The sequence below is a fragment of the Oncorhynchus keta genome, unplaced genomic scaffold, assembly GCF_023373465.1.
Source record: "Oncorhynchus keta strain PuntledgeMale-10-30-2019 unplaced genomic scaffold, Oket_V2 Un_contig_27602_pilon_pilon, whole genome shotgun sequence".
NCBI classification, from domain to species: Eukaryota; Metazoa; Chordata; class Actinopteri; order Salmoniformes; family Salmonidae; genus Oncorhynchus; species Oncorhynchus keta.
This window is the reverse complement of record NW_026285611.1, coordinates 22501-34391: the sequence shown is the minus strand read 5'-3', so window position 1 is coordinate 34391 and position 11891 is coordinate 22501. Positions and strand designations below refer to the sequence as shown.

Here is an 11891-nt window from a genome sequence, read left to right as displayed (position 1 = left end):
AGAGAGAGAGTGAAGAAAACCAGGATGAACAGTCAGATGTCTGTCTAGTCTGTGAGTTTTGTCGCAGTGGAATAGACGTGCACTTGTATTGTCAATGCTTGCACCGCTCACCATTGTATGTGATTATAAACTATCTATTTTAGATTTAAACTGGAAAAAGATGTCAGAAGGTGTCTGGAGAAACAGCCTCCACTGCTGGAGGAGCCCGTTCACCTGCCTCGTGATGATGTTTCTTCTCGTCGCCGTTATCAAACACCGGGGGACTCTCGTGGAGGAAGGTTCCACCGGGAGAGAGTTCGGGACTCGCTCCTGCAAAGTTTAAACAGCATGAATAATAATAACCAAGCTCCAGCCGAGGATCGGGTCGGGGAGAAATGTCAGGCGACCCAGGTCAAGGGTTTCTCGGCGTACTTCAGTGAGTTGAGCCGGGGGAAGCGGGCGGTGGAGCACAGAGCAGTGAAGGATCCTACACCGGTGGAGGAGCTCAGTCCGGCGGATGTGTTCATAGCGGTGAAAACCACCAAGAAATATCACCACACCAGGCTGGATCTACTGCTGGACACATGGATCTCTACAAACATGCTACAGGTAATAAGAAAAACGTTACACTTACAGGAATGAAGCGCCTTTCCTCAAGGACAAAATGACACATATTTCACCCCAGTCGGCTCTGCGGTTTGAACCAGCAACCTTTCGACTATAACGCTCTGAACTGCCGGGCGAACCTATTGGACACGTTGCTATTGTAGAAGTTTGTGAAATTAGATGACCATCAAACATGCAACAGGTGATAGGACAGATACTTTTCAATTCTTAGAGGAAAACGGGAGCAAAACTAGCTTGAATAATTAGAAATAAACACACACACATTAGTGGTATTATATTACCAATGCATCTAAAAACTAGTTTGAATAATTAGAAATAAACACACACACATTAGTGGTATTATATTACCAATGCATCTAAAAACTAGTTTGAATAATTAGAAATAAACACACACACATTAGTGGTATTATATTACCAATGCATCTAAAAACTAGTTTGAATAATTAGAATTAAACACACACACATTAGTGGTATTATATTACCAATGCATCTAAAAACTAGTTTGAATAATTAGAAATAAACACACACACATTAGTGGTATTATATTACCAATGCATCTAAAGACTAGTTTGAATAATTAGAAATAAACACACACACACATTAGTGGCATTATATTACCGAGGGAACGGAACATGTCATGGTTGCTAGGCTACGGGGATCATTAGGCTGAACTGTAAGTAGCGGAGCCTCAACTCGCACAGAGGGAAACTTCACAGTAACACTTTTCTTACAAGTACCTGACTTTACTGATAACAGCTTTATTTAGGAAAGTTTGACTTACTACAGTATGACTGTGATCTGTGTTTGTCCTAGTCTACCCACAGCTACTGTATAGAGGACAGTTTAACTGACTGTGTTTGTCCTAGTCTACCCACAGCTACTGTATAGAGGACAGTTTAACTGACTGTGTTTGTCCTAGTCTACCCACAGCTACTGTATAGACGACAGTTTAACTGACTGTGATCTGTGTTTGTCCTAGTCTACCCACAGCTACTGTATAGAGGACAGTTTAACTGACTGTGATGTGTGTTTGTCCTAGTCTACCCACAGCTACTGTATAGAGGACAGTTTAACTGACTGTGATCTGTGTTTGTCCTAGTCTACCCACAGCTACTGTATAGAGGACAGTTTAACTGACTGTGATCAATGTTGTCCTAGTCTACCCACAGCTACTGTATAGAGGACAGTTTAACTGACTGTGATCTGTGTTTGTCCTAGTCTACCCACAGCTACTGTATAGAGGACAGTTTAACTGACTGTGTTTGTCCTAGTCTACCCACAGCTACTGTAGTAGTTAGGACAGTTTAATTGACTGTGATCTGTCCTAGTCTGCCCACAGCTACTGTATAGAGGACAGTTTAACTGACTGTGTTTGTTTGTCCTAGTCTACCCACAGCTACTGTATAGAGGACAGTTTAACTGACTGTGATGTGTGTTTGTCCTAGTCTACCCACAGCTACTGTATAGAGGACAGTTTAACTGACTGTGTTTGTCCTAGTCTACCCACAGCTACTGTATAGAGGACAGTTTAACTGACTGTGTTTGTCCTAGTCTACCAACAGCTACTGTATCTAGAGGACAGTTTAACTGACTGTGATGTGTGTTTGTCCTAGTCTACCCACAGCTACTGTATAGAGGACAGTTTAACTGACTGTGATCTGTGTTTGTCCTAGTCTACCCACAGCTACTGTATAGAGGACAGTTTAACTGACTGTGATCTGTGTTTGTCCTAGTCTACCCACAGCTACTGTATAGAGATCAGTTTAACTGACTGTGTTTGTCCTAGTCTACCCACAGCTACTGTATAGAGGACAGTTTAACTGACTGTGATCTGTGTTTGTCCTAGTCTACCAACAGCTACTGTATAGAGGACAGTTTAACTGACTGTGTTTGTCCTAGTCTACCCACAGCTACTGTATAGAGGACAGTTTAACTGACTGTGATCTGTGTTTGTCCTAGTCTACCCACAGCTACTGTATAGAGGACAGTTTAACTGACTGTGTTTGTCCTAGTCTACCCACAGCTACTGTATAGAGGACAGTTTAACTGACTGTGATGTGTGTTTGTCCTAGTCTACCCACAGCTACTGTATGAGGACAGTTTAACTGACTGTGATCTGTGTTTGTCCTAGTCTACCCACAGCTACTGTATAGAGGACAGTTTAACTGACTGTGTTTGTCCTAGTCTACCCACAGCTACTGTATAGAGGACAGTTTAACTGACTGTGATCTGTGTTTGTCCTAGTCTACCCACAGCTACTGTATAGAGGACAGTTTAACTGACTGTGTTTGTCCTAGTCTACCCACAGCTACTGTATAGAGGACAGTTTAACTGACTGTGTTTGTCCTAGTCTACCCACAGCTACTGTATAGAGGACAGTTTAACTGACTGTGTTTGTCCTAGTCTACCCACAGCTACTGTATAGAGGACAGTTTAACTGACTGTGTTTGTCCTAGTCTACCCACAGCTACTGTATAGAGGACAGTTTAACCGACTGTGTTTGTCCTAGTCTACCCACAGCTACTGTATAGAGGACAGTTTAACTGACTGTGATCTGTGTGTTTGTCCTAGTCTACCCACAGCTACTGTATAGAGGACAGTTTAACTGACTGTGATCTGTGTTTGTCCTAGTCTACCCACAGCTACTGTATAGAGGACAGTTTAACTGACTGTGATCTGTGTTTGTCCTAGTCTACCCACAGCTACTGTATAGAGATCAGTTTAACTGACTGTGTTTGTCCTAGTCTACCCACAGCTACTGTATAGAGGGACAGTTTAACTGACTGTGATCTGTGTTTGTCCTAGTCTACCAACAGCTACTGTATAGAGGACAGTTTAACTGACTGTGTTTGTCCTAGTCTACCCACAGCTACTGTATAGAGGACAGTTTAACTGACTGTGATCTGTGTTTGTCCTAGTCTACCCACAGCTACTGTATAGAGGACAGTTTAACTGACTGTGTTTGTCCTAGTCTACCCACAGCTACTGTATAGAGGACAGTTTAACTGACTGTGATGTGTGTTTGTCCTAGTCTACCCACAGCTACTGTATAGAGGGACAGTTTAACTGACTGTGATCTGTGTTTGTCCTAGTCTACCCACAGCTACTGTATAGAGGACAGTTTAACTGACTGTGTTTGTCCTAGTCTACCCACAGCTACTGTATAGAGGACAGTTTAACTGACTGTGATCTGTGTTCGTCCTAGTCTACCCACAGCTACTGTATAGAGGACAGTTTAACTGACTGTGTTTGTCCTAGTCTACCCACAGCTACTGTATAGAGGACAGTTTAACTGACTGTGTTTGTCCTAGTCTACCCACAGCTACTGTATAGAGGACAGTTTAACTGACTGTGTTTGTCCTAGTCTACCCACAGCTACTGTATAGAGGACAGTTTAACTGACTGTGCTGTGTGTTTGTCCTAGTCCCCCCAGCTACTGTATAGAGGACAGTTTAACTGACTGTGTTTGTCCTAGTCTACCCACAGCTACTGTATAGAGGACAGTTTAACTGACTGGACTGTGTTTGTCCTAGTCTACCCACAGCTACTGTATAGAGGACAGTTTAACTGACTGTGATCTGTGTTTGTCCTAGTCTACCCACAGCTACTGTATAGAGGACAGTTTAACTGATTGTGATCTGTGTTTGTCCTAGTCTACCCACAGCTACTGTATAGAGGACAGTTTAACTGACTGTGATCTGTGTTTGTCCTAGTCTACCCACAGCTACTGTATAGAGGACAGTTTAACTGACTGTGTTTGTCCTAGTCTACCCACAGCTACTGTATAGAGGACAGTTTAACTGACTGTGTTTGTCCTAGTCTACCCACAGCTACTGTATAGAGGGACAGTTTAACTGACTGTGATCTGTGTTTGTCCTAGTCTACCCACAGCTACTGTATAGAGGACAGTTTAACGTACTGTGATCTGTGTTTGTCCTAGTCTACCCACAGCTACTGTATAGAGGACAGTTTAACTGACTGTGTTTGTCCTAGTCTACCCACAGCTACTGTATAGAGGACAGTTTAACTGACTGTGTTTGTCCTAGTCTACCCACAGCTACTGTATAGAGGACAGTTTAACTGACTGTGTTTGTCCTAGTCTACCCACAGCTACTGTATAGAGGACAGTTTAACTGACTGTGATCTGTGTTTGTCCTAGTCTACCCACAGCTACTGTATAGAGGACAGTTTAACTGACTGTGTTTGTCCTAGTCTACCAACAGCTACTGTATAGAGGACAGTTTAACTGACTGTGATCTGTGTTTGTCCTAGTCTACCCACAGCTACTGTATAGAGGACAGTTTAACTGACTGTGTTTGTCCTAGTCTACCCACAGCTACTATATAGAGGACAGATTAACTGACTGTGATCTGTGTTTGTCCTAGTCTACCAGCAGCTACTGTATAGAGGACAGTTTAACTGACTGTGATCTGTGTTTGTCCTAGTCTACCCACAGCTACTGTATAGAGGACAGATTAACTGACTGTGATCTGTGTTTGTCCTAGTCTACCAACAGCTACTGTATAGAGGACAGTTTAACTGACTGTGATCTGTGTTTGTCCTAGTCTACCCACAGCTACTGTATAGAGGACAGTTTAACTGACTGTGTTTGTCCTAGTCTACCCACAGCTACTGTATAGAGGACAGTTTAACTGACTGTGTTTGTCCTAGTCTACCCACAGCTACTGTATAGAGGACAGGTTAACTGACTGTGTTTGTCCTAGTCTACCAACAGCTACTGTATAGAGGACAGTTTAACTGACTGTGTTTGTCCTAGTCTACCCACAGCTACTGTATAGAGGACAGTTTAACTGACTGTGTTTGTCCTAGTCTACCCACAGCTACTGTATAGAGGACAGTTTAACTGACTGTGTTTGTCCTAGTCTACCCACAGCTACTGTATAGAGGACAGTTTAACTATAATAATAATAATATATGCCATTTAGCAGACGCTTTTATCCAAGGCGACTTACAGTCATGTGTGCATACATTCTACGTATGGGTGGTCCCGGGGATCGAACCCACTACCCTGGCGTTACAAGCCCATGCTCTACCAACTGAGCTACAGAAGGACCACACTGACTGTGATCTGTGTTTGTCCTAGTCTACCCACAGCTACTGTATAGAGGACAGTTTAACTGACTGTGTTTGTCCTAGTCTACCCACAGCTACTGTATAGAGGACAGTTTAACTGACTGTGTTTGTCCTAGTCTACCCACAGCTACTGTATAGAGGACAGTTTAACAGACTGTGATCTGTGTTTGTCCTAGTCTACCCACAGCTACTGTATAGAGGACAGGTTAACTGACTGTGATCTGTGTTTGTCCTAGTCTACCCACAGCTACTGTATAGAGGACAGTTTAACTGACTGTGTTTGTCCTAGTCTACCCACAGCTACTGTATAGAGGACAGGTTAACTGACTGTGATCTGTGTTTGTCCTAGTCTACCAACAGCTACTGTATAGAGGACAGTTTAACTGACTGTGATCTGTGTTTGTCCTAGTCTACCCACAGCTACTGTATAGAGGACAGTTTAACTGACTGTGATCTGTGTTTGTCCTAGTCTACCCACAGCTACTGTATAGAGGACAGTTTAACTGACTGTGTTTGTCCTAGTCTACCCACAGCTACTGTATAGAGGACAGTTTAACTGACTGTGTTTGTCCTAGTCTACCCACAGCTACTGTATAGAGGACAGTTTAACTGACTGTGATCTGTGTTTGTCCTAGTCTACCCACAGCTACTGTATAGAGGACAGTTTAACTGACTGTGTTTGTCCTAGTCTACCCACATCTACTGTATAGAGGACAGGTTAACTGACTGTGATCTGTGTTTGTCCTAGTCTACCCACAGCTACTGTATAGAGGACAGTTTAACTGACTGTGATCTGTGCTTGTCCTAGTCTACCCACAGCTACTGTATAGAGGACAGGTTAACTGACTGTGATCTGTGTTTGTCCTAGTCTACCCACAGCTACTGTATAGAGGACAGTTTAACTGACTGTGATCTGTGTTTGTCCTAGTCTACCCACAGCTACTGTATAGAGGACAGTTTAACTGACTGTGTTTGTCCTAGTCTACCCACAGCTACTGTATAGAGGACAGTTTAACTGACTGTGTTTGTCCTAGTCTACCCACAGCTACTGTATAGAGGACAGTTTAACAGACTGTGATCTGTGTTTGTCCTAGTCTACCCACAGCTACTGTATAGAGGACAGGTTAACTGACTGTGATCTGTGTTTGTCCTAGTCTACCCACAGCTACTGTATAGAGGACAGTTTAACTGACTGTGTTTGTCCTAGTCTACCCACAGCTACTGTATAGAGGACAGGTTAACTGACTGTGATCTGTGTTTGTCCTAGTCTACCCACAGCTACTGTATAGAGGACAGGTTAACTGACTGTGATCTGTGTTTGTCCTAGTCTACCCACAGCTACTGTATAGAGGACAGTTTAACTGACTGTGATCTGTGTTTGTCCTAGTCTACCCACAGCTACTGTATAGAGGACAGTTTAACTGACTGTGTTTGTCCTAGTCTACCACAGCTACTGTATAGAGGACAGTTTAACTGACTGTGTTTGTCCTAGTCTACCCACAGCTACTGTATAGAGGACAGTTTAACTGACTGTGATCTGTGTTTGTCCTAGTCTACCCACAGCTACTGTATAGAGGACAGTTTAACTGACTGTGTTTGTCCTAGTCTACCACAACTACTGTATAGAGGACAGGTTAACTGACTGTGATCTGTGTCCTAGTCTACCCACAGCTACTGTATAGAGGACAGTTTAACTGACTGTGATCTGTGTTTGTCCTAGTCTACCCACACAGCTACTGTATAGAGGACAGTTTAACTGACTGTGATGTGTCCTAGTCTACCCACAGCTACTGTATAGAGGACAGTTTAACTGACTGTGTTTGTCCTAGTCTACCCACAGCTACTGTATAGAGGACAGTTTAACTGACTGTGATCTGTGTTTGTCCTAGTCTACCCACAGCTACTGTATAGAGGACAGTTTAACTGACTGTGTTTGTCCTAGTCTACCCACAGCTACTGTATAGAGGACAGTTTAACTGACTGTGTTTGTCCTAGTCTACCCACAACTACTGTATAGAGGACAGTTTAACTGACTGTGTTTGTCCTAGTCTACCCACAGCTACTGTATAGAGGACAGTTTAACTGACTGTGTTTGTCCTAGTCTACCCACAGCTACTGTATAGAGGACAGTTTAACTGACTGTGTTTGTCCTAGTCTACCCACAGCTACTGTATAGAGGACAGGTTAACTGACTGTGTTTGTCCTAGTCTACCCACAGCTACTGTATAGAGGACAGTTTAACTGACTGTGTTTGTCCTAGTCTACCCACAGCTACTGTATAGAGGACAGGTTAACTGACTGTGTTTGTCCTAGTCTACCCACAGCTACTGTATAGAGGACAGTTTAACTGACTGTGTTTGTCCTAGTCTACCCACATCTACTGTATAGAGGACAGTTTAACTGACTGTGATCTGTGTTTGTCCTAGTCTACCCACAGCTACTGTATAGAGGACAGTTTAACTGACTGTGTTTGTCCTAGTCTACCCATAGCTACTGTATAGAGGACAGTTTAACTGACTGTGATCTGTGTTTGTCCTAGTCTACCCACAGCTACTGTATAGAGGACAGTTTAACTGACTGTGATCTGTGTTTGTCCTAGTCTACCCACAGCTACTGTATAGAGGACAGTTTAACTGGACTGTGTTTGTCCTAGTCTACCCACAGCTACTGTATAGAGGACAGTTTAACTGACTGTGTTTGTCCTAGTCTACCCACAGCTACTGTATAGAGGACAGTTTAACTGACTGTGTTTGTCCTAGTCTACCCACAGCTACTGTATAGAGGACAGTTTAACTGACTGTGATCTGTGTTTGTCCTAGTCTACCCACAGCTACTGTATAGAGGACAGTTTAACTGACTGTGATGTGTGTTTGTCCTAGTCTACCCACAGCTACTGTATAGAGGACAGTTTAACTGACTGTGTTTGTCCTAGTCTACCCACATCTACTGTATAGAGGACAGGTTAACTGACTGTGTTTGTCCTAGTCTACCCACAGCTACTGTATAGAGGACAGTTTAACTGACTGTGTTTGTCCTAGTCTACCCACATCTACTGTATAGAGGACAGGTTAACTGACTGTGTTTGTCCTAGTCTACCCACATCTACTGTATAGAGGACAGGTTAACTGACTGTGTTTGTCCTAGTCTACCCACAGCTACTGTATAGAGGACAGTTTAACTGACTGTGATCTGTGTTTGTCCTAGTCTACCCACAGCTACTGTATAGAGGACAGGTTAACTGGACTGTGTTTGTCCTAGTCTACCCACAGCTACTGTATAGAGGACAGTTTAACTGACTGTGATGTGTGTTTGTCCTAGTCTACCCACAGCTACTGTATAGAGGACAGTTTAACTGACTGTGTTTGTCCTAGTCTACCCACAGCTACTGTATAGAGGACAGTTTAACTGACTGTGTTTGTCCTAGTCTACCCACAGCTACTGTATAGAGGACAGTTTAACTGACTGTGTTTGTCCTAGTCTACCCACAGCTACTGTATAGGGGACAGTTTAACTGACTGTGATCTGTGTTTGTCCTAGTCTACCCACAGCTACTGTATAGAGGACAGTTTAACTGACTGTGATCTGTGTTTGTCCTAGTCTACCCACAGCTACTGTATAGAGGACAGTTTAACTGACTGTGTTTGTCCTAGTCTACCCACAGCTACTGTATAGAGGACAGTTTAACTGACTGTTGCTCTGAATGACTCTAATCAAAATGTAGTTAGAACAACGACGTGTACGCTACAGTTTCAGTGAGGCTACCGATGCATCTGCATTCAACAGAAGGCTTCATGGTGTATGTTCCCAGGGGTAACCCCAAGAAACCCCAAACCCTCCTCTCCTTGAAATACCCCTTCAACACGATTAGTTACGCCGGCTCACTTTCACTGCCTCCACGCTCTGACCCAAGCGCGAGACAGTCAGACAGTAAACCTGTAAAGTTAAACTGGAGCCGATGGAGATTATTCCCGGTAGGCAGATCAGAGGACGTCGGAGAAGGAATGAAAACGGAGAAGAGCTCTCTTTCTCTCTCCCCTTTTTCTTCTCTCCGGGCTTGTGTCCGAAATCAAAGTGAATCAGAAAGAACAGTCATGTTTCTTTAAAAAGGACGTACAGAGGATACTATATAATGTCATCATAGTGCTGATCTACAACAGACTGGTAGAACTATGTCCTTATAGAGGATACTATATAATGTCATCATAGAGCTGATCTACAACAGACTGGTAGAACTATGTCCTTATAGAGGATACTATATAATGTCATCATAGAGCTGATCTACAACAGACTGGTAGAACTATGTCCTTATAGAGATACTATATAATGTCATCATAGAGCTGATCTACAACAGACTGGTAAAACTATGTCCTTATAGAGGATACTATATAATGTCATCATAGACGAGTGTCAGGTACAGCCGACTAGTGTCAGGTACAGCCGACTAGTGCCAGGTACAGCCGACTAGTGTCAGGTACAGCCGACTAGTGTCAGGTACAGCCGACTAGTGTCAGGTACAGCCGACTAGTGTCAGGTACAGCCGACTAGTGTCAGGTACAGCCGACTAGTGTCAGGTACAGCCGACTAGTGTCAGGTACAGCCGACTAGTGTCAGGTACAGCCGACTAGTGTCAGGTACAGCCGACTAGTGTCAGGTACAGCCGACTAGTGCCAGGTACAGCCGACTAGTGCCAGGTACAGCCGACTAGTGTCCAGGTACAGCCGACTAGTGCCAGGTACAGCCGACTAGTGTCAGGTACAGCCGACTAGTGTCAGGTACAGCCGACTAGTGTCAGGTACAGCCGACTGAGTGTCAGGTACAGCCGACTAGTGTCAGGTACAGCCGACTAGTGTCAGGTACAGCCGACTAGTGCCAGGTACAGCCGACTAGTGCCAGGTACAGCCGACTAGTGTCAGGTACAGCCGACTAGTGTCAGGTACAGCCGACTAGTGTCAGGTACAGCCGACTAGTGCCAGGTACAGCCGACTAGTGCCAGGTACAGCCGACTAGTGCCAGGTACAGCCGACTAGTGCCAGGTACAGCCGACTAGTGCCAGGTACAGCCGACTAGTGCCAGGTACAGCCGACTAGTGCCAGGTACAGCCGACTAGTGTCAGGTACAGCCGACTAGTGTCAGGTACAGCCGACTAGTGCCAGGTACAGCCGACTAGTGCCAGGTACAGCCGACTAGTGCCAGGTACAGCCGACTAGTGCCAGGTACAGCCGACTAGTGCCAGGTACAGCCGACTAGTGCCAGGTACAGCCGACTAGTGCCAGGTACAGCCGACTAGTGTCAGGTACAGCCGACTAGTGTCAGGTACAGCCGACTAGTGTCAGGTACAGCCGACTAGTGCCAGGTACAGCCGACTAGTTCCAGGTACAGCCGACTAGTGCCAGGTACAGCCGACTAGTGCCAGGAACAGCCGACTAGTGCCAGGAACAGCCGACTAGTGCCAGGTACAGCCGACTAGTGCCAGGTACAGCCGACTAGTGCCAGGTACAGCCGACTAGTGTCAGGTACAGCCGACTAGTGCCAGGTACAGCCGACTAGTGCCAGGTACAGCCGACTAGTTCCAGGTACAGCCGACTAGTGCCAGGTACAGCCGACTAGTGCCAGGTACAGCCGACTAGTGTCAGGTACAGCCGACTAGTGCCAGGTACAGCCGACAGCCGACTAGTGTCAGGTACAGCCGACTAGTCCTAACCAATGCTACCTAACAAAAAATATAAAGTATCAATATAATATCCTCTAAAAATAATATTGCAATATGTAACTGTGTCCGTGTTTCCTCCCATCTCTATCTACCATCCATTTCCACAACATCCAAGTCTACTTGAAGCTAATTTTGCTCACCGTCGCCCCCTAGTGGACGGTTTTGCAGTCGTCTCCTGACGTCCTGCTTACCTGGATGGACGTCAGAATTCGCAGTGGGTCATAAGCAACCTGGCTGACTAGTGTTAGGTACAGCCTGGCTGACTAGTGTTAGGTACAGCCTGGCTGACTAGTGTTAGGTACAGCCTGGCTGACTAGTGTTAGGTACAACCTGGCTGACTAGTGTTAGGTACAGCCTGGCTGACTAGTGTTAGGTACAGCCTGGCTGACTAGTGTTAGGTACAGCCTGGCTGACTAGTGTTAGGTACAGCCTGGCTGACTAGTGTTAGGTACAGCCTGGCTGACTAGTGTTAGGTACAGCC

General features: G+C 44.8%; 1 protein-coding gene across 1 annotated transcript in view; it reads left to right on the top strand.

Annotated features, from left to right (window-relative positions):
* Positions 1-314: 314 nt before the first annotated feature.
* Positions 315-11891, top strand: part of LOC127922906 (beta-1,3-N-acetylglucosaminyltransferase lunatic fringe-like) — a gene marked incomplete at its 3' end in the record, with an annotated part of 27555 nt that continues 15978 nt past the window's right edge. The window contains exon 1 of the mRNA XM_052506861.1: positions 315-588. Within this exon, the coding sequence (XP_052362821.1) occupies positions 328-588 (261 nt within the window). The remainder of the gene's footprint in view (positions 589-11891) is intronic.